The sequence below is a fragment of the Diceros bicornis genome, chromosome 3, assembly GCF_020826845.1.
Source record: "Diceros bicornis minor isolate mBicDic1 chromosome 3, mDicBic1.mat.cur, whole genome shotgun sequence".
Taxonomy (NCBI): Eukaryota; Metazoa; Chordata; class Mammalia; order Perissodactyla; family Rhinocerotidae; genus Diceros; species Diceros bicornis.
In genome coordinates, this window is record NC_080742.1 from 47170386 (window position 1) to 47194188 (window position 23803).

The 23803-nt window shown below is 36.8% G+C and overlaps 1 protein-coding gene across 1 annotated transcript in view; it reads left to right on the plus strand.

The window, feature by feature from the left end:
• Positions 1-23803, plus strand: part of DNAH11 (dynein axonemal heavy chain 11) — a 311121-nt gene that overhangs the window by 31850 nt on the left and 255468 nt on the right. Inside the window, exons 10-15 of the mRNA XM_058534426.1 lie at positions 14466-14582; positions 19494-19631; positions 19944-20068; positions 20653-20848; positions 23050-23154; positions 23309-23701. Of these exons, the coding sequence (XP_058390409.1) occupies positions 14466-14582; positions 19494-19631; positions 19944-20068; positions 20653-20848; positions 23050-23154; positions 23309-23701 (1074 nt within the window). The remainder of the gene's footprint in view (positions 1-14465; positions 14583-19493; positions 19632-19943; positions 20069-20652; positions 20849-23049; positions 23155-23308; positions 23702-23803) is intronic.

Here is a 23803-nt window from a genome sequence, read left to right on the forward strand (position 1 = left end):
TACCATCTGGTCCATCCTCTCTAGGATGTAAGAGGTTAAATGACTTGCCTGAAGTCTCTTACCTGCTTAGTGGTAGGTCAGGGACCAGAACTTAGGCCTTTGTATTTAGAAGTTTAGAACATGTAGATCTATTTCTAATAGAACAGTGGACCTCAGACTGGATTTGTTTCTTGTTTATGTATATGAAAAGGAACTTTCCACCTTAACTCATTTCGATCTGATTATCTGGTATCCGTGTAACTTGTGTGTTTTATTTTAGCCTTTTCCTGAATCACTGGATAATTTTTTGGTCTATTGAACATTTAGTTTCATCCCATTCACTCCATGTATTATTAACATGTGTGTTGTCTCTCAAATTTTTTATTGTTATTCTTTAGAGGTCTATATGTAATCTCATAATTTCAACTTCAGGAAATAGGGGGCGGCTTGCAGATTGAAGCTACTTCTGTTTTCTGTCACCGTCAGCATGTTTGGAGCCAGAGAGTTACCTCTGAGCGTCCCTGCAGCTCTAGGATAAAAATAGCTTCATTTTAGTGGTTTGTGAGCAACAGTGAAGCCTGGGTACCAAAAAAAATGAAGATTTAGATTTCATATGAATGTGAATTTATTCACTATTGTGTTTATGTAACCAAATAACTGATCCTTTGAAATGTACAAGTGCAGTGTGTTAGCTTTGTAAGGACATGCTCAGAAAACTTAGTGCCTCTGAACTGTAGTCAGCTTTGGGAAGTAGAGTTAATCATGAGAGGACACAGCCATTGTGTGTCCTGCTAATTTGTGGAAAAGTAGGAGGAACGTAGGACCATGGTGATGGATAGCCTGGGCTCATCTCCAGAGCCTGGTGAGATGTCTGGCACTTGGTGGGCATTCAGTGAATGTGGACAGAATGGGACTCTTAGGGGGGCTTGGCTTAGCTCTGCTGAGCAACTGAGTGGAGGAATGTGAGACCCAGCGTGCACAGGATCCTCAGGTGCATTCGAGTAGCACCGAGTCTTGATTTCCTCATGATTATAACACCTGGCAGGTTTTCAGAGTGCCAGGGTTGGAGAATGTGGCTATGGTTAGCTGATGTCACTACCTTGGCAACGCCAAAGATCCTGAATTTGTCCATGTCTGCCCAAAGCCTGCACAGTCACAAACATGTAGGAATAGAAAGTTCATTTGCTCTTGACATATGTATTTGGTTGGTATCTGTATTTTGTTATTTAGCGTTTTGGAGCCCCATTTATTTTGCAAGTAAAATGGGCAAGGCTTACCTCCTATCTCCAGGTCTGGTTTGGAGACATCAATAACCTGCCCTTGAAGTTCCCATTCCTCCTCCTATCTGATTATCTTGCCTTAGAATAGAATCTAGCAGCTCCTTGACTTTGGTCATTCCTTGAAATCAAAACAGGAATTAACTAAAAGTTTACTTAATTGGTATGCTTATGTTGAATGTTGAAGATGATCTTTTTTTTTTTAATGTGTCCTGGTTATCAGTGTTGCCTCAGAATATTGCAATGATTATACATTTTTTGCTTAATAAGCTGTTCATTTTGGTGCTTTTTAACTGAGTTAATTACACTCTGATTTTTGTGATGAAATGAGTTGGTAATTTTCATGAGACATTATCTTAGCAAACTACTTCCAACCTAGTATATTTACACAGGTGTATCCCCGTGACACATGCCTGCCTCAGTGCCCTTCCGCTCCCGCTGCATATACCCCTATGCGTTCCCTGGTCCCCGCTGAATATCCACTAGGACTAACATAACAGTCGAGTGTATCACTATCAGCCTTCCTGCACTCTGGGATGAAAATGGTTTAAATATGTTCCAGTAAATTAAAGAAATGATCACTGGTAATTTGCTTTTGGAAATGCTATTATTTATTTCTCCCTTTTCATCAATCTCAAACCTCTTAATCAGGCTTGGAACCTTTATTGGTGTGGCAAAAGGTCTGCCACTGTGGTGCATTTACAGAATGTGGGGGTTTTCTCAGGTGTATCCATAAAAATGTTCTTGAGTTTCTCAGTTACAAGTATTGAGTGGAAAGGTCATTTTAGGTATTTTCTTTGACTTCTTCCCACAGGACTGTTTGAGATCTAGACAATTATGGGGAGAGACTTGCTTTCTTGTTTGTTTTTAGTTGAAATATATTTGACATATAACATTGTGCAAATTTAAGACATACATGTTAATTTGATACATTTATATATTGTTATATGATTGCCATTGTAGCGATAATTAGCACCTCTATCACATTACGTAATTATCCTTTCCTTTTTTTTTTTTTTTTTTGTGAGGAAGATCAGCCCTGAGCTAACATCCATGCTAATCCTCCTCTTTTTGCTGAGGAAGACCGGCTTTGAGCTAACATCTATTGCCAATCCTCCTCCTTTTTTTTTTTCCCCCCAAAGCCCCAGTAGATAGTTGTACGTGATAGTTGCACATCCTTCTAGTTGCTGTATGTGGGACACTGCCTGGCCAGAGAAGCGGTGCGTTGGTGCGCGCCCGGGATCTGAACCCCGGGCCGGCAGTAGCGGAGCGCACGCACTTAACCGCTAAGCCACGGGGCCGGCCCCTATCCTTTCCTTTTAGTGGTTGGAATCACGAAGTTCTAGTCTCTTAGTTAAGTTTGCTATTAGTGAATATAGACAATGATATTGTATTAAAATATCAAACTTGTTGAGAGACTTGCTTTCTTAATTGTTTATTTAATAGCTTAGTTTAACAGCTTACCTTAGTTTAACTAGTTTAACAGCTAGTCAGGTGACTTTAGGCTCAGCAGCTTTGCTTTGCTGATATTCTGAGGTGTTACTTGACTAAATAAAATTCCCCAGGGGCCAGCCCCATGGCCTGGTGATTAAGTTGGGCGTACTCCGCTTTGGTGGCCTGGTTTCATGGGTTCGGATCCCGGGCGAGGAACTACACCACTCATCAGCCATGCTGTGGCGGCGACCCACATATAAAGTAGAAGAAGATTGGCACAGATGTTAGCTCAGGGTGAATCTTCTTCAGCAAACAAACAAACAAAAAATAAAATTCCCTAGATAACTAAGCAAGGATAGTGGCTATTTTCCTCTTGAGAGTAACTCCTTGGCTCTGCTTAGTCTCTGTTAATCAGACCATTCATATTTACTGATCAAGTGCTGGGTGCCGGGCATTATGTCAGACCTCCACACACGTTCCTGCTTAATTTCACTATAACCCTGAGAGTGACCTGTACAGCAGACAAGGTTAAATAAATTACCTGATGGTACACAGTTCCCAGGGAGTGGAACAGAGATTCCAATCCAGAACTCTCAACCCCACACCCAGCACTCTTTGCTGTGCCACTGTGACTGTTCAGTATTTATCTCCCTTGTTGCATCCCCATTGAAATGAAGGGAATAAGTTCATCAGGGGCAATTGGAGGAACTCACCTGAGGACTTGTGCCCTGAGGTGGAGTGATCCAAGATGGTGTATCTATTTTCCTTTTTCCTGCTGGTTTTTAGTAGGAAGGTTGATCCAGGTACCTAGCTTGCCATTACACCAGGATCTAAAATACATTTTAAAAGTAATTATTTAGTTAATCTTTACTAGGTTGTATTCAAATTTCTGCAGTTAGACCTCAGTTCTGTTCTAGTCTGCTGAACTATTCATTCTTTTGCTATTATATGGAGCATTTTCTAATTTTAGTGAAATAAATTTCTTATTAGTCATCTATAGAATTTTCATATGTCTTTTCTGTTTATTTTTTAAGATAAAATTTATTTTAAAACATTACTTATTTATTCTTTTGGAAAGGTAACATATGCAAAAATTTAGTCCCCTTCTTCTTACCCCGCTGTCTTTTCCCTTAGTCTTCCATTTTTGCTCCCCAAAGGCATCTACCATTATGAGTTTCTTGTATAATGTTTCAGAGATGTTTGGTGCATGTACTAGCATATGCATGTATGTATTCCTTTTTTGCACAAATAGCATCCTCTGCACATCATGTATGCCTTGCTTTTGTCACTTAATATATTTTGGCAGTCATTCTGTATCACTCCAATAGCACTGCCTACTTTTTTTTTTAATAATTGCATATTATTCCTTTGAACTTATGTACTATTTACTTTTAAATGTAATTTAAAGTAGTAGATATCATTCTTTAAAAATTTGCTGGGGGCCGGCCCCGTGGCTTAGCAGTTAAGTGCGTGCGCACCACTACTGGCGGCCCGGGTTCGGATCCTGGGTGCGCACTGACGCACTGCTTCTCCGGCCATGTTGAGGCCGCGTCCCACATACAGCAACTAGAAGAATGTGCAACTATGACATACAACTATCTACTGGGGCTTTGGGGAAGGGAAAAAAAAAGGAGGAGGATTGGCAATAGATGTTAGCTCAGGGCCAGTCTTCCTCAGCAAAAAGAGGAGGATTAACATGGATGTTAGCTCAGGGCTGATCTTCCTCACAAGAAAATAAATAAATAAAAAAGTTCTAAAAAAAAAAAAAATTTTGCTCAGCAACTTCTGCTTCTGGAAAGATTAAGTAGTTGTACTTTTCCCTATTCCCCTCACTAAGTACAACTAAAACACTGGTCACTATATATAAAACAAGCTTAAGAAAACTCTGAAAGGTGGCAAGAAGGCAGACCAGCTAGGGACCGTGGGATCCAAAAGACACATGGCGATGAGCTCCCTGAGTTTTCTTGTTGCCTGAAACAAACCAGACTTGGAGCTGAAGACACTGGCAACCTGGAAACACCAATGGGCACAGACATAAAAAGCCCTGATAAAAGCCTGATCTCAATAAAGAAGCAGCCTAGTGAGACAGAAAACTTGTAGACCATAATCTCTCTAGTTCAGCCAACACCATGGAAGAAATTGTGCCGTACCCCTATCCATGCCAGCAAACACTGAATGGAGAGCCTAGACTTACACCCATTCTGTCACAAGGTGCTCCAGCCCCCAACTCCACTGGGGTGGTATCAGAGATGGCCAAGTAGGGAGCTGTGATTTTCATCCCCACTGGCCGGTAATGAGCTCACTCTCTGGTGTTAGTGGAGACCACATGGAATTCGAGATTTCTTTTCTTACCCAGCAGCATCTTTATTTCACTGGGGTAGGGTCAGAGGAAGCCTGGTGGAGAGTCTGGACTTTCACCATGGCCAGGTGGTAACCAGGTCACCTGCACTGTGGCATCCATGGAGACCACATGGGGAACTGGAGCACCCACCCATAACAAGGAGCTCCCCACCCTTAGGTGTTAATGGGTGCTGAGTGGAGAACCTGGATTTCTATCTCCCACTGACAGTAATGAGGCTGGAGCAATATCCAGGAAAGCTATCAAAAAATGAAGGTTTAAATAAGATCCAAAGTCACATAACATAATATGAAAATGTCCAGAGTCAATAGAAAATCACTCATTATACCAAGAACCAGGAAGATCTCAACTGAATGAAAAAAGACAACTGATAGATGCCAACATTGAGATGACAGAGATGTTAGAATTATCTGACAGAGATTTTAAAGAGCCGTGCTAAAAATGCTTTAGCAAGCAGTTATGAACATATTTGAAACAAGTGAAAAAATAGGAAGCTTCAGTAAAGAAATAGAAATTCTCAGCAAAGAAATAGAAGATATAAGGAACAAATGGAAATTTGAGAACTGAAAAATATAGCAAAAATACAAAGCACAGTGACTGGGTTCAATGGCAGAATGGAGGGATAGAGGAAAGAATCAGTGAACTAGAAGATAGAGCAATGGAAACCACTCAGTCTGAACAACAGAGAGAACATAGACTGGAACAAAATGAACAGAGCCTCAGGGACTTGTGGCTGTAAGAGATCTAGCACTCGTGTCCTCAGAGTTGCAGAGAGAGAGGAGAAAGACCGTGAGGCTGAAACCTCAAAGAAATAATGGCTGAAAACTTCCTAAATTTGGCAAGAGACATAAACTTACAGATTCAAGAGGAAATTAGAAATCAATAGCAGAAAGATAAACCCGGAAAAGTCTATGCCAAGATGCATCATAAATAAACTTTTAAAAATGAAGATAAAGAAGAAATCTTGAAAGTAGTGAGAGAGCAACAATAACTTACCTGAGGGGAAAAATGATTTCAGTGACAGTGGATTTCTTATCAGAAATCATGGTAACCAGAAGGAAATGACAAAATATTTTTTAACCACTGAAAGAAAAGAACTGTTAACTCAGAATTCTCTACCCAGTGAATAAGACCCTTCAGGAATAAAGAGAAAATCAAGAAATTGTCAGATGAGCAAAAACTAGGAGAATTTGTCGCTAGTAGAGTAACCCTAAAAGAATGGCTGAAGAAATTTCTCAATACAGAAAGGAAATGATAAAAGAGGAAACCTTGGAGCACCAGGAAGGATACGGTAAGCAAAAATATGCGTCAATACAGTTGACTTAGCTCCTCCCCCTGAGTTTTTCTAAATTTGTTTAATGGAGGAAGCAAAAATTGTAACACTGTGGCTCTAAATGTATGTATAGAAAATATTCAAGACCATTATATTATAAATGGAAGAGAGTAAAGGGATCAAAGTGGAGGTAAGGTTTTCCTTTTTGAAAATTGTGATAAAATGTATTTTACATAAAATTTACCATTTAAACCACTTTTAAGTGTACAATTCAGTGGCATTAAGTATATTCACAATGTTGTACAACCATCAGTACTTTCCACTTCTGGAACTTTTCATCATCCTAAACAAAAACTCTGTACCTGTTAAATGATAATTCTCCATTACCTTCTCCCTTCAGGCTCTGGTAACCTCTATTCTACTTTCTCTCTCTATGAATTTGTTTATTTTAGATACCTCATATAAGTGGACCTAAGCAATATTTGTTTTTTGTGTCCGATTTATTTTCACTTAGCATAATGACTTCAAGGTTCATTCATATTGTAGCATGTGTCAGAATTTTATTCTTTTTTAAGGCTAAATAATCCATTTTATGTGTATACTGCATTTTGTTTATTCATTTGGGTTGATGGATATGTGGGTTGTTTCCACCTTTTGGCTACTGTGAATAATGGTGCTATGAACATTGGTGTACAAGTATCTGTTTGAGTCCCTGCTTTCAATTGTTTGGGGTATATACCTAGGATTAGAATTGCTGGATCATATGGTAATTCCAAACTGCTTTCTATCGTGGTTGAACTGTTTTTCCTTCCCACCAGCAATACGGGATTCCAATGTCATCACATTTTCACCATCTTCATTTATCTTTCTTGATAGTAGGCATCCTAATGGCTGTGAAGTGATATCTCATTGTGGTTTGATTTTCATTTCCCTAATGATTAGTGATGTCAGTCATCTTTTCATATGCTTATAGGCCATTTTTATATCTCTTTGCTGAAAAATGTCTATTCGAATCTTTTGCCCATTTTTGAATTGGATTCTTTTGTTGAGTTGTAGGAGTTCTCTTGATATATTCTGGACGTTAATCCCTTATCAAATATATGATTTGCAAATAGTTTCTCCCATTCTATGGGTGGTTTTTTTCACTCTCTTTATAGTGTCCTTTGATGCTAAAAAGTTTTTAATTTTGATGAAGTCAAATGTATCTATTTTTTTCTTTTGTTGCCTATGCTTTCAGTGTCATCTCCAATAATTGATTGTCAAATCCAATGTCATGATTTTCTCCAATATTGTCTTCTAAGAGTTTTTTACTTTTAGCTCTTACATTTAGATCTTTGATCCATTTTGAGTTAATTTTTATATATCTCATAAGTTAAGGGTTCAACTTTATTGTTCATCACTAATGTATAGAAAAGCAGCTGATTTTTTGTGTGTTGGTTTTCATCCTGGGACTTTGCTGAATTTATTTATTACCTCTAATAGTTTTTTGTGTTTTTTTTTGTGCAGAATCTGTAGGGTTTTCTACATATAAAATCATGTCATCTGTTAACAGAGATAATTTTACTTCTTCCTTTCCAATTTGGATACCTTTTATTTCTTTTTCTTACCTAATTGCTCTGGCTAGTGCTTCCAATGCTATGTTGAATAGGAGTGGTGAAAGCAGGCATTTTTATCTTGTTCCTGACCTTAGAGGAAAAGCTTTAAGTCTTTCATCGTTGAGTATAATGTTAGCTGTGATTTTTTCACAGATGGCCTTTATCGTTTTGGGGAAGTTTCCTTCTATTCCTAGTTTATTGAGTGTTTTTATCATAAAAGGATGTTGAATTTTGTTATGTGTTTTCTGCATCAGTTGATATGATCATGTAGGTTTTTTTCCCCTTAATTCTATTAATGTAATGTATTAAATTGATTTTTCATTTGCCATCATTATCTTCTGGGAATAAATTCACTTGTTCATGGTGTATAATCCTTTTAATATACTGTTGGATTCTGTTTGCTAGTTTTCATTGAGAGTGTTTTCATTATTATTTATAAAGGTTACTGGCCTGCAATTTTCTCTTCTTGTAGTATCTTTATCTGGCTTTGGTATCAGGGCAATGTTTGCTTCATAGGATGAGTTAGGAAATAGTCCTTCTTAAGTTTTCTGAAACAGTTTGTGAAGGATTGGTGTTAATTCTTCTTCAAATGTTTGGTAGTTTTCACTGGTAAAGCCATCTGATCCTGGTCTTTTCTTTGTTGGAAGGTTTTTGATGAGTGATTCAATCTCCTTACTGGTTATAGGTCTCTTCAGATTTTCTATTTCTTCATGATTCAGTCTTGGTAGGTTGTGTGTTTCTATGAATTTGTCCATTTCATGTATGTTTTTCAGTTGTTCATGGTACACTTTTATAATCTTTTTTATCTCTGTAAAATTGATAGTAGTGTCCCAGGTTTCATTTTAGTAATTTGCGTCTTCTCTCTTTTTTCCTTAGAGAATCTAGCTAAATGTTTGTAAATTTCATGTATCTTTTCAAATAACCAACTTTTGGGGTTTTTTTTCTCTATTTTTCTGTTGTCTATTTCACTTATTTCCGCTCTAATATTATTTCCTTCCTTCTGCTAGCTTTGGGATTAATTTGCTCTTTTTCAGCTTCCTTAAGGTGTCAAGTTAGGTTATTCATTTGATATCTTTTTTCTTTTTTAATGTATGTGTTTACAACTATAAGTTTTTCCTCTTAGCACTGCTTCTCTTGCATCCCCTAAGTTTTGGTATGTTGGATTTTTTTTTTTCCGAACTGTCTCAAGGTATTCTTAATTTCCCTTGTGATTTCTTCCTTGACTCATTGGTTGTGGGAGGTAAGATTTTATACTTTAGTTGAACTGGTGGAAGATCACAACATTAGACAGTGTTAACTAATGTATATATAATGTAATATCTAGAGCAATACAAAGAGATACACTTAAAACACTATAGGTACATCAAATGTAATTCTAAAAAAAGTTCAAATAATTAGAGTTGCTGAAAAAAGAAGTAAAAAAGAGAGAACAAACTGAAAACAAAAAATAAAATGGCAGACTTAAGCCTTAACATAGCAATAATTACATTAAATGTAAATGGTCTAAATATTCCAATACAAAGACAGAGATTGGCAGAGTGGATTAAAAAATATGACCCAATGTATGCTTTCTTCGGAAACTCACTTCAAATATAATCATACATGCATATTAAAAGTAAAAGGACAGAAAAAGACACCATACAAACATTAATCGAAGGAAAGCAGTAATGGCTATATAAATATCAGATAAAGTAGACTTCATAGTAAAAAAGAAAAAAATTACCAGAGAGGGACATTATATAATGATAAAAGTGTCAGTCCACCAAGAAGACATAGCAATCCTAAATGTGTATGCACCAAACAACAGAGCAGCAAAATATATGATTCAAAACCTGGTAGAACTGAAAAGAAGAATAGACAAATCCACAATTCTAGTTGGAGACCTCACTGCTCCCTTCTCAGCAAGTGGAAGAACAGGTAGATGGGAAATCAGGAAGGATAAAGGAGAACTTCATACCATCAACCAAGAAGATCTAATTAATATTTATAAAACACTCCCTGCAACAACAGCAGAATTCATATTCTTTTCAAGTTCTCATGAAACATGTACCATGATATACCATATCCTAGGCCATAGATCAAACCTCAACAAATTTTAAAGAATTGAAATCATACATTGTGTGTTCTTTGACAATGAAATCAAATTAGAAACCAATAATGGAAGCATAAGAGGAAAATCTCTAAACACTTGGGAACTAAAAAGTACGTTGCTAAATATTCCATCAATCAAAGAAGTAGTCTCAAGGGAAATAGAGCTGAGTGAAAATGAAAATATATCAATTTCTGGGAACAGCTAAAGCAGTTCTGAAAGGGAAATTTATACACTAAATGCATACATTAAAAAAAGAGGAAATTGTCAAGTCAATAATATAAGTTTTCACCCTAAGAACCTAGAAAAAAAAGGAGAGCAAAATAGATACAAAGCAATCAGAAGGAAGGAAAGAATAAAGAGCAGAAATCACTGAAATTGAAAACAAAAATAAGAGAAAAATCAAATGAAACTAAGAGCTAGTTCTTTGAAATGATAAAGCTCTAGCAAGACTACAAAGAAAAAAGAAGAAAAATTACCAATATCAAGAATAAAATGAGCTACTACTACATCCTCTGCAGACATTAAAAGAATAATAGGGAATACCAACAGACAAACAAAAAAACAACCTCCACACATGTAAATTTGACAACTTAGATGAAATAGACCAATTCCTCAAAAAAACAGAACTACCACAACTCACTCGATATGAAGTAATTTTTTTTATTGAGATGTAATTGATGTGTAACTTTGTATTAGTTTTAGATATATAATGTAATGATGTCATATGTGTATATTGCAAAATGATTATCATAGTAAGTTTAGTTAACATCCATCATCACACATAGTTACAAATTTTTTTTCTTGTGATGGGTAAAATAGATAATTTGAATAACACTATAACTTTTAAGCAAGTTGGATTTGTGGTTAAAAACTCCCAAAAAGGAAATGTCCCGGCCCTGATTCTTTCACTGGAGAATTCTACCAAATATTTAAGAATTAAGAACAGTTCTATACAATCTTGTCCAGAAATACAAGAGGAGGGAACACTTCCCAATTTGTTCTATGAGGCTAGTAGTTGTCACCCTGATAACAAAACCAGGCAAGATAATGCAGAAAAAGGAAAAGTACAAACTGTTATCCCTCGTAAATATGGACATAAAATTCCTTAACAAATTATTAGCAAATATAATTCAGCAATATGTAAAAAGAACTATACACCACACCCAAGTGGGGTTTATTCTAGGAATTCAAGACTAGTTCAATATTTGAAAATCATTCTAATCCCCATGTTAACATATGTAAGAAGAAAAACATCATGATTGTGTTAATCGATGCCTTAAAAACATTTGGCTAGGGGTCGGCCCCGTGGCTTAGCAGTTAAGTGCGCGCGCCCCGCTGCTGGTGGCCTGGGTTTGGATCCCGGGCGCGCACCGACGCACTGCTTCTCTGGCCATGCTGAGGCCGCGTCCCACATACAGCAACTAGAAGGATGTGCAACTATGACGTACAACTATCTACTGCGGCTTTGGGGGAAAAATAAATAAATTAAAAAAAAATTAAAAAAAAAAACATTTGGCTAAATTCAAGAACCATTCATGATAAAAACTTTCAGAAATAGGAATAGAGTGGAACTTCCTCAACTTGATAAAGAGCATCTGCCAAAAGCCTAAAGCATATTATACATAATGATAAAGGACATTCCTAATTCCCAAATGCACAGCATATATTCAGCTGCCTACTCAACGTCTCCACTTAGATTTTATAGACATCTCAAAATAAACCTGCTAAACTGAACCCCTGCTTTACCACTCCCCAAAACTACTCTTCCCTGTCTTCTCTAGCTCATTAAATGGCATATATAATGGTCTACTTAGTGCAAAACCTTGAAGTCATCCATGATCTCACTCTCTTTCTCACAGCAAACATCAGGTTCTGTCAAATATACTCCGAAAATATATCTAGATCTCATCTCTGACCTGGATTATTACACTTGCCCATAAACTGCTTTCTCAGCTCCTGTCTTGGCTCCATTAGGGTCTGTTCTTCACATAACAGCTTGAGTGCCTTTTAGGAGCTAAGTCAAACCATTACATTTCTGTAGCTAAAACTCTCCGGTAATTTCCCATGTCACTAATTAGTGACCCTTTTGCACTTTTTTTTTTTTTTTGGCACTTTTGCAGTTTTCAGAATATAGATAAGAGTATTACCAGCATAACATTTATTCTTCAACAAATATTTATTGAGAAACAGCTATGTCCTGGGAACCCCTTTAAATATTGGTAATATAACTGAAAAAACACACCTGGTCATTACACTCACAGAGCTTAAAATCCAGGGGAGAATACAGGTAGGCAATTACGCAGTGTGCTCAGTGCTGGGGTGTGAAAACTACAGAGTGCTGTGAGAGCATTTGTGAAGGGCCCTTTCCCAGAGGAGGTGAAAAGGAAACTGAGGAAATAACTGCAGGATAAATAGAACTGAAAAATGAATAGAAGTGAAGCGGGTGAAGAGAAAGGGATTGGCAGCGAATTGTATTATGCAGAGAGAAAAAATGGGATAAGGCAGGTGTGACTAGATCCTCGAGTGTGAAAGGGGGAGAGGTGCAGGAATAGTGGGGAGCAGTAAGAAGGGTCCAGAGCACGTGTAAGACTTTGAGACTTTATCTTAAATTAAGGATTCCAAATTTAGATTATGAATTGGAGAATTATGAATAGGAGTGACATAATAAGATTTCTATTTTGGAAAGCTTATTTAGGACTGCAGTTGGAGAATGATTTGGAGGGACAAGAATAGAGGCAAAAAAAGTAGTTAGAAAGTGGTGAATAGAAATCCAGGTGAGTGGTAATGGTGATCCAGACCAGGGTGATGCCTGGAGTGATGGCAAATGATGGACGTATTCAAGAGGTGGTTACGGGAAAAGATGGATACCACTTGACCAAGAAAGAAAGGATTCATTGCTGAAATTTCTGTTAGGGTGTATAAAAAGAAGAGCTGCTTTACAGAGAAGATGATGAGTTCAGATTTGTGCAAGATCAGTTTGAATCATCGGTGGGACGTTCTAGGGGAGAGGTGCTGTCGGCAGTTCTGAATTAGATTGAGAAAGAGAGAGAAAAGGGTTTGGGAGAGAGGGGGCGATATCTGGGATGGAGATTAGCATTTTTTCCCCTCCCTCAGGTATTACTTTTTTACTAAGGGTTCAAATAATGTTTGAGGATCTTAAGTTGTATGTTCCTTGTTGCCATACCGAGAAGAGGGATAAGTGAGGCGTGTTACAACTTGTTGGGAAGTTGTGTTACTTTTAAAAGTCAGTGATCCTTGAATAAGAGACTGTCTGGCTCTAATTCAGGAGAACTGGAGACTTCCTCTTGATGCTAAATATAACATTGTGGTATATGACACACAGTGCTCAGAACTTTGCTGTTACACTCTATTTTCAGGGTGTGTTAAATTCAGCACAGGGTGCATTCCTTCATGGAAACATCGTGGTTGGAGTGTGGGCTCTGGAGTAAGGTTGCCTGTCTTTAAATTCTGGTCCTGCCATTGACCAGTGGTGTGACTGTGGGCAAATTAACTTCTCTGAGTTTCTTTTGTCTATAAAATGGAAAAAGTATTACCTACATCATACGTTGTTGTGAGAATAGAATTAATAATGTAAAGCATTTTAGAACAGAAAACCGAATAAGTGTTAGCTGTCGTTAGTATTCTTACTGTTGTTATTGTTAATAGATGTAGGCTCAGTTTATGGGGGTAGCAAACGACTTCATTATGTTAAGTGTGTGGCATGCAGTTCAGGGGCAGTTCGCCTGGAAAGCCCAAAGTGTTTCTGAATTTCTGGAACTTCACTAAAGACTGTGAATTGCAGTGCTATGCGGACGATAGTTATTCTTGCACTGTTTTATTCTTTCTGATTATAGGAGTGAGTGGTGATGTATTAGGAGGAAACCAGGGGTTGTTAACTGCATATTAATAACACCCTGGGAAAATGTAACAGTATTCTGTTTCATCTGTATCACTAAGGATACAGACTAATGATTCTTATAGACCTGTGATTTTTGTTCTCACCTGAAGAAATACTGTTTTCTGGTAGGTTTTCTGCTCTATGAAAAACAAAACAAAACTTCCTATTTAAACTTATAGATGTACTAAAGTTGTAATTAGAATGGGTTCTCCTTTCTTTTTTCCTTTCTAAAAAGCCTTGCTTTTTCATTTATAATCAAAATGGATTGGGAGGAAGAGGACAGACTGGTGAGTCAAAGTACTGATGATGGAGTCTGAGGCAGTGGAAAGAACTGTGAAAACCTGGGCTGGCAGTGCTAAATAGTCAATGCTCCTATGAGGCTGCCACTTAAACGGTTAGTCAGCTATAGCTGCCTTGATCTTCCCTGGAATCCTGCTATGAAAAATAAATTCATTCAGGGAGAGGGGGGAAAGGGCAGGAGGTGTTATGCTTATGTGATTACTATTTTCCCTGTTGGATTCTTTCCTGTAAACTAATGTTTTACTTTTAATTTTACAGGAATTTGAAAGTGATTATGTTGTGTTTAAGTCCAAAACTTTGGATTTTGACAGAAGGCTTGGGACAATTCTTTGTGACAGTTTCTTTAACTGCAATGGTTTAGAAGCTGTATTTAAGGTTAGTTCTGAAGAAGCTATCATAAAAATATTTTACTAATGAATAATTTAGACTGTTAGATGAAAGGAGTGAATACATTCCTTTCTGATCCAGGTAAACTATTAACTAGTCACATTCTCTTCATATTCAGCTCACTGAATTATAAACTTTGAATAATGCACTAATGAATAATGAAGTTTACTTTAGACAAGGTCAATTTTAGGACATTTAACTATTGATCTTTTCTTGCATTCACAGTGTTTTATCTCTCATTACCTTTAGAGCAAGTTTAGCATGGCCTCTGTAATATTGATTCAAAATTAAGCCACAGTGAAAGTGAAAATTTCTATTAATTCAAGAATTTCTTTTCTTCACCATTGTTTACATATGTTGGGTTCACCTGCCTACTTTATTACTTTGACTGAAAGAGAGCAATTTATATGCTGTATTTCATCAAGTATGACACCACTGATTATCCGACATGTCATTATTTTGTATATTGATAAAAATGCTGCCAAAAAATTATGAATCTATTGATTATATAATGTAGTCCAATTTCAGAGATGTTAAGACATGAAAGCATGCCATAGAATTGACGAAATACAATTTATAGGTATTAAGAGTTTTATAAAAGAAAAGTATCTTGATAGTCCTCCAAAATGGAAAACTTTCAATGTAGGGAATAGGGGCACCATATGAAACTTGTTTGTCAAAGAAGAGAATTGCAAGTCAAGTATCAATTCAGATGACATCCTGAAAGAAGAACTGAGGCTTCAATATCAGAAGAAACACAGAATCCTGGGCACAATTTGTTGAAAATGGCAGTGGAATGGGGCCAGCCCCGTGGTGTAGTGGTTAAGTGCGCGCACTCCGCTGCTGGCGCCCGGGTTGGGATCCCGGGCGTGCACCGATGCACCACTTCTCAGGCCATGCTGTGGCGGCGTCCTATACAAAGTGGAGGAAGATGAGCATGGATAAAAAGAGGAGAATTAGCATGGATGTTAGCTCAGGGCTGATCTTCCTCACAAAAAAAAAAGAAAATGGCAATGGAAAACAGGATAACAGATACAGACTTTACATGAGATATTTGTTTGATTTTGACCTTCAAATTAATTGGTCAGATGGTGGTGAAGCTGCTTTTGTTGTCTGGCCTCAGTCAAGCATTTTAATGTGGAGAATTCATGAGGATCAAATAGTTCTTAGTCTTTTAAGAGCTCTTGGATGAAACTCAGATGCTGGCCGAAATATATAGCCTGTTATTACAAAATAAAACCACCTGTAATCCCATCTCTCAAAAATTATTATATTTAATACTACCACTACTTTTTCTTTGATTAGATGTGCATACATATTTCTCTTTGACAAAAATGACATCATATTCTGATCCTTGTAACCTTTTTTACTTAGCAACGAATCGTACATACTTTTCTTGCTTTTATGGCAGAATTCAACAATATTGTTTTTAGTGGCTACATAGTAGTCTGTCATATTCTCTGTTACTGGAAGTACTTTCATGCTTTTATAAATAACTGTAGAGTGAAATCTCAATTACAGAGCCTCCTACCTTTTCTAATTCTCTCTTCTCACAACCATTAATATGGATACTATTTTAGTACACACCAGTTATTTTTTCTAAACAATTTTATCTCTTACCTTATTATCATGTACTTTTTTCTTTAACTTTCCACATATTTGTACCTTGTCTACTGAAAAATATGAGATCCTGCCCTTGTCAGCTCTGTGTGGGCAGGACATCATCTTAAAGTTTTTGTTATATTTCGACCGCCTTCTGCAATAACTTGTATAAAGCAGGCACTTATTAACTGCTTGAGGTTGGGAGGACTGGCTGGTTGTCAGAGTCTGAAATGACCCTCTGAGGGTAAACTGCAGGAGGAGTACTGGCAGAAGAAAAGTTACAGGATTGCGTAGTTGGGGAGAAAATGATTTCTACCATAGGTGTAGGATGATGAACTCTGACCGTTTGCTGTTGTGTCCCAGGGAATAAATATTTGCAAACTGTTCTCTGAAGAACATGATTCAATGCCTGCTCTTGGCAAAGACATGACCAGGAAGGGCACTGGAACCAAACACTGTTCTACTTTAGTTAGAACTAGTTCAACCCCTGTAGTGGTAGCACTCACAAAAAACCAAAATAAAACAAAATACTAATAGATGGTTTTCTAAAGTTTACAGTGTCTCTATGTAAAGGTAGACTGAAATGTATAAGATAAAAAAAGTGTCTAGAAAAGTCTTCAAATAGTATAGTTGAAAACTATAAAATTTGTGAAGTGTATATGGTTCAGGTGGCAACATATTAAAAAAATCTTTGAAAGAGACAAACCTAGGAAAAATATAAATATGTACTACTTTGAACAGTGGCGACAGCATTATGAAAAGCCATATTACATAATGAAACTGAGAAATAGAAGGAAATTAAGGTAAACCTTACAGATCTCAAATGGGATATTTAGGAGAGAAGCAGATAGTGGGAATCAATCTTTAATCTTTTGAGGTTGATATGAAGGACATTGTCTATATTCTTCCTAAAATATCTCTTAGTTCCAGTATGACAAGGAATCAAGAAGTTCAAATGACCTTTATTTTCATCCTGGAGGGTAATTTTTATACATCTGTGATGTTGAAAAATTATGATAATGTAAACTGTATAATGTTAAGACTTTTCTCACTACTACTTTCTGGCTTTCCATCCTCCCCCAAAAAACATTTTCTCTCTGTCTTTCCTCTTTTACACTTGAAGTTAAGTCCCACTAAGCATATTGGGTAGGCAAAGAAAAATGTAGCTAGGAAGTTTCTGGTATTGTTTTAGTTGTGGTCGATAGGATAAGCATTTGAAAGAGAATGTTGTGGAATAAATGTGTTTCTCTACTGTTGTTGAAGAACACTTCTTTGTTCAATCTATGAGACAATGTTTACTTTTAAATTTTAACATGAAGTCCAAACTCAACAAAATGACAGTTGTGAGAAGAAAGTTAATAATTTACATTTTGCTAGGTAGCAGCTAACCAAGCAGATTTTAAAGTATTTAGCAGTTTCTACAGTAGTTATAGTTGGTATTACCAGAGAAAAAGCCAGAATGTGTTTGTCTAAATTGGCTTCTAAGAGATGGTTAGATTTATATTTTAGTTAGTGTGATTTTTTCATCATGTTGATTTTTTTTCAGTGAATGTGGTTTATGGAAATGTTTACAAAATATTTACAATGAAGCTGTTTTTTAAAGAAAACAAATTTTGGGGAACACCCATTACTTCCCTAAGAGAAAGAACAAAGCTTTCTTTTGGCGCATTGCTAACAAGGCACAAACCTTGGTGTATGGTTTTCTGTCATCTTGATTGTAATTAGTTATTTTGAGGAGGTATCTTCTTTTATTTCAGAGAAAATATCTGTATAACAGGCCTAATAACTAACATTTCATGAAGCCCATACAAAGTAAGCAAATGACAAAATAATTGTAAATGGCACCTTGGCAGATAAGAGGCTGCACAGGGAAGCACAGACCCGGGTGCCAGACTGCTGAGTGTCAAATGCCAGCTCTGCCACTAGCTGTGTGAATTTGGGCAACTTCCTCCCTCCCCATAACTCAGTTTCCTTATCTAGAGCATGTGATAACAGCATTTTTAAGGCCCCTTAAAATACAGTGCCTGGCACATAGCACTATATGAACACTGGTTATATTAAAAAAATTTTTTTGTGTGTGAGGAGGATTGTCCCTGAGCTAACATCTGTGCCAATATTCCTGCATTTTGTATATGGGACGCCACCACAGCATGGCTTGATGAGTGGTGTATAAGTCCACACCCGGGATCTGAACCCGCAAATCTTGGGTCGCCGAAGTGGAGTGCATGAACTTAACCACTACGCCACCAGGCCAGCCCCTAAAATATGTATTTTAATTAAATTACTTTGCTTGTAAGGAAAACCATCTCATGCTAGCACACAGAAGAATCCACGTGGGGCTGGAAACAAGACAGGAAGCTAATGGGAGTACAAGGTTAGGCTCACCAGCTAGCTAAGCTTTGTGGAACCTGGTGGTAAAGCTTAGTTTGGATCCAGGGGGCTCCATGGACTGAGCAAGAGAAGTTTGAGGACCTTCCCTCTTCTGCTTGCTGGTAATGTGATCCTCTTTCAGTCCACCTGTCTGCTTTTTTCTATCTCCCTACTCATTGTCCTCCTCTGCTTGCTAGTAGTTTCTGTTCGCTCACAATTTTGGTGGCGTAGGTTCAGCCTGCCATAGCCTGATTCTCTTTCTGAGAAAGAATCTAATTAGCTCAAGGCATTGGTTTGAGCCAGGACGTTCACATCGAAGGAACTGTCTGCCTGTGGATGGTTATCCGTGGAATAGGTCACCACTGCTACCCCAGGCTGCTGTGTTGGAGGTGGCTGGGTCATGTGTTCCGGAACAGGGTGGCCATGAGTGGGACAGTCACTGTGACTGATGCATCTAGTATAATTATTAATGCTGTGACCTAGAGGTCCTTGATGTGCATAGGGATACTCTTGTATCTAACAAATACATGTGTAGGAGGGAAGGACAAATAACAAGTACACAAACCTTGCTCCTGTTCTTATATCTGCAGAGTATCTTCTAAAATGTTTTCCGGCACCCAACAAGCAGAAGTAGTGTTAGATGTGATCAGGATTGCTGACAGAGAGTGGTTCGTTTCTGACGCCTCTCCTTTTCTGCTGAGGAAGGGAAATTACTTTACATTTAGAATTTGCTTTACTGGATGTGTGGAAATTCTAGGGAGATGCAAAAATATGTTTAAGATTTGGAGACATTGCAGGATACTTGTAGGGTTCTAGATTTTTGCTCTATCTCTAGTCGAGTAAGAGTTTCACGGGGGAAATAGTTGGCTGAATATTTGTATTAAAAACCCATGGTTCTTAACCTTTTTTTCACTTTGATTTTTATAGCTTTTGACCATATTTGGGAATTTTCTAGAGAAACCAGTTGTCATGGAAATTTTCAGCCCTCATTACAGCACACTAGTGCACATGTTAAATGCAGAGTTGGATATGTGTAAGCAATTGTATAATGAACACCTGAAACAGGTAAGTGGGGGATCAAGTTGAGCACATCCACAGTGTCATTTTTGTGGGTAAGGCTATCAAGTAGAACTATATTTAATGATAGCTAAATATTAGATATAGGCACTAAAATTTTTACGCTTTCATTTAGTTTTCTTTATGGAGATGAAGAACCTGCCTTAAGACCATAACTCTTCTACTAATCAAGTTACTCAGCACATACGTTTCATATATTTGTACTGTAAAAGTGCCGAAGTGAACAATTGCTTACCAAGTTGGAATGCACTCTGAATAAATGTGGTCTTTCTTTGTCTTCACCAAAATATCAATTTGCAGATTGAACACGGAAATGTAGTTCTTAACAAGAATATGCCATTTACCTCAGGAAACATCAAATGGGCTAAAGAGGTCCTTGAACGACTTCAAATGTTCTGGTCAAACTTTGCATCTCTCCAGTATCTGTGAGTATTTAGGCTTCTTTCACGATAACCTTGTCCTAGTGATAGAGGTGATTTTTATATAGGGCAGTGAACTGTTCATTTTAGCTTTTAAAGAGTCATTGCCTTACTTAATTCTTTCCATTGGCTGGGCTCATTGAGAAGGATTCATCCCATGGTTTTGGAATATGTTTAAGAGGACTTTTATAACTTCATGTATTTCTGTGTTTTCAGGTCCCTATCTTTTTTCTTTTCACTTTTTCATTTCACCCACAGTATGTTTGTAGTTTTTGATTGTTATTTTTCCTTTCTCCAATAATAGCTCTCCTTTTATTTTGCAGGTACTGTATTTTCTTCTGTTCTCTTTGTAGGAATTGGTAACTCATTGCTATTGGCACTTAGAAAAATCTTTGCAGTTCCATTCATTTTATAACTATATCTTTTAAGGAAAAGACAATTCATAAACATTATTTGACCTTGATTGCTTCTCTTCCTGATTTTTTATAGTGTATTTTATTATATTTTCTATTGTGTATTATATTATTGTAAAGTAGTTATGCTGAAATCTATCTAATATAAAGAAAAGTAGAAAAACCATATTCCTACAGATTCTTGGAAAGTCCTGATGATGCCTTAGTTTATCAGAAGTATGTTGAAATGACAACTTTGCTAGACCAATTTGAAAATCGTATCTATAATGAATGGAAAAGTAATGTGGATGAAATCTGTGAATTCAATTTGAATCAACCCTTGGTTAAATTCAGTGCCATAAATGGTCTTCTCAGTGTCAACTTTGACCCAAAGGTAGGGGTTTGATGTTTTTAAGTTGTTTTATAGATGCCATATTTATTATAAGTATATTCCTGATATTCCCAGTCATTTATATTTTACTTTGGGATGGACTCATTAGTCTTTTATCAGATGTTTTCTGGCTTGAATTATATTCATAATACATACCAGTATTTTTAGTTAATTAAAATTTCATCATGTAAGTTAAGATTTGGGGAAACCACAGAATGCATGGAATGAGAGATCTTCTGTCATGCTTTTGGGTGGACAGTGGTAAATTTTGATTTGTTGTGATTTCCTTCAAAGAGACTTTGAATATGTTGGACTTTGAATATGCTTGGATATGTTAGTTAAATTGATGATAATTTTTATAAAACAATATTCAGAAACACATAAAACAACATATAAATGCCAAAAATAATACTAATAGTTAAATAATATCCAGGGTGAAAATTAGCTTTATTGAACAGATCTTTTGTTATCCAGTAATAAACCACATAACAGAAATGTCACATGTTTTTCTGAATAAGTTTATTTTCTCACAGTTTTATTATATGTTGTGTAATAATGAAAGTATAGGAACTTTAATAGTAATTATGTACATATGTCTGTGTGTATTTATATATAATGTACTATATGTGTGTACATATGATAAATATGATATATTGTGTAGGTATGTCTATGTTTTAAACAATCTATCTCCAAGTTTGATAGCTTGCTAGGTAGGAGGCACAAAAGAAGCTTTATTCTCTATTTATATACACGAGTATGCTTTATGGGAAAGGGCAAGCACATAAGAATATCTATTTGTAAATTTCCATGGCAAAAAAAAGGAGTAAAGTTCTGGCTGAACTTTTAGATAGTGAAGATTATGTATTCATTTTTAGCGATTACCCCGTCTTTCATGGCAGTCTGAATGTATGCCTAGGAAGTGAGGAAGTTTTCCTCACTGAGTCTGACAGTCATAATCTGCACCTGAATTCTCATCTGTTTCCCTAAAATATTACAAAGAATAGCATCACTTAATTTTGTTTATATGCATCAGCACACGTACATAAATATATGACCTAGAGAATTAAGGATTCCCTCTATCTTCTGATTTCATAAAAGCAACTCAGAAACTAAATTCTTGAGATGTTCTAGGGATAATTCCTATGATTCAATCTGAAGGGATTATGAACACACAAAATACATTGTACTAGTTAACCTGTGGAGGGACAACCTAAGGAAGTCAACTCGTTTACCTTCTTAAGTATGTTGTGTGGTCTTTTCCTTAGAACCTGTGATTTAGGGGTACAGTCAGTTCTGCTACAACATGACATATGCATTCCTAAAAATCACTGTGCTATGAAGGATTGCACAATAAGAAGTATAGAGCTTATGGGGAAAATGGAAGTTAGGGGTACAGTATTCAAAAACTTTGTCCGTGATATATTAGAAAAACTTAGGAAAAACAGAATAGTTGTATACATTTTAAATGGTCAAGTAATATATAAATACTACAATAAACATGACACTTTCCCTTTACAAAGACGTGAAGTTTGCTCATGGAAGTGGGTGTTGGAAGGGCTGCATCTTGTGTGTTATTGTGAAGTGGTGGAAGGAGGGTTATCTGAAACCAGGCAGAAAGTTGTACCACCAGAGTGGATGGGTGTGGCCTTCACATATACGTAAACTGGGGTACCCACTGGGTGTTTGAGACATGTGCATATAAGCATTTTGCATACTCCTAAGCCTTCAGTTCAGTTGGGTGCAGTTTTTAGCATTTACCTGGTGTTTTTTGCTGATTAAATTGCAGATAAGCAAAGACAAAATTTGTGGTATGCTCAGATTGCTCACTAGTATATCAATCACGTTGGAACACATTTGTGTTTTCAGAACAGGCATAATAACAGAACTGACGGTACTGGGAAAAGACCGAGTCCATTTACGGCCTTCCATTCCAGATCTTGGTGTGCATGTGTTGCTGCCTTTGCTTGAACTCTTTCTCTGACAGTGGGCCATAGTCAATGATTTATACTGTTGTTATTTATACTTCTACATCATATGGAATGTATGATTGTTGCTTTTGAAAAGCATATGAAACAAAGCCTCTTTACCTTGACCATATGAAATAGTAATCACTGGATGAAATTTTAAGCGTTTCGATTTTAACTTGTGTTAAAATAGAATGATATTCTTAAAATATGTAATAATTCTTGATTTTATTTTAATAGCTAGTGGCCATATTGAGAGAAGTGAAATACCTTTTGATGTTGAAGAAATCTGACATACCAGATTCAGCCTTGGCTATCTTCAAAAAAAGAAACACTATTTTAAAGGTTTGTGTTTTTAGATAATAGGGCATATTTTGAATAGAAATATTTTTAAATTTAATTGTTAATATGTAGACCTATGATACTTTTATGCCTCTAAGATAGAGAAAGTAGCTTTAACAAATTTGGCACTTTTTATTTTGGGATTTTCTTTGCTTAGTACATTGGAAATCTTGAACTTCTTGTGCAAGGATATAATAAGCTGAAACAGACTCTTCTGGAAGTTGAATACCCTCTGATTGAAGATGAGCTGAGAGCTGTGGATGAGCAACTACAAGCAGCCGCGACATCACTGACATGGCAGGATGACTGCTGGGGTTACATCGAGAAGGTGAAAACGGCCACCTCTGAGTTGGAGCGCAGAGTTGAGCGCACACAGAACAATGTTACAGTGATCCAGCACATGATGAGGGCGTGGGCCGAGTGTACGCTGCTTCCCAGGAGAGAGCACAGGAGGGAGGCTGCCTTTACTTTGGAGGACAAGGGTGATTTGTTTACTAAAAAATACAAGCTAATTCAAGAAGATGGCTGCAAGATACACAATTTGGTAGAGGTAATTGCTTTTAAGGTTTCAAAATTTCTAGAAGATCTTTTTATTTAGTTTAGAAAAGAACAAAAATATTTAACCTTATCGTGTAGGACTCATTTATTGGGC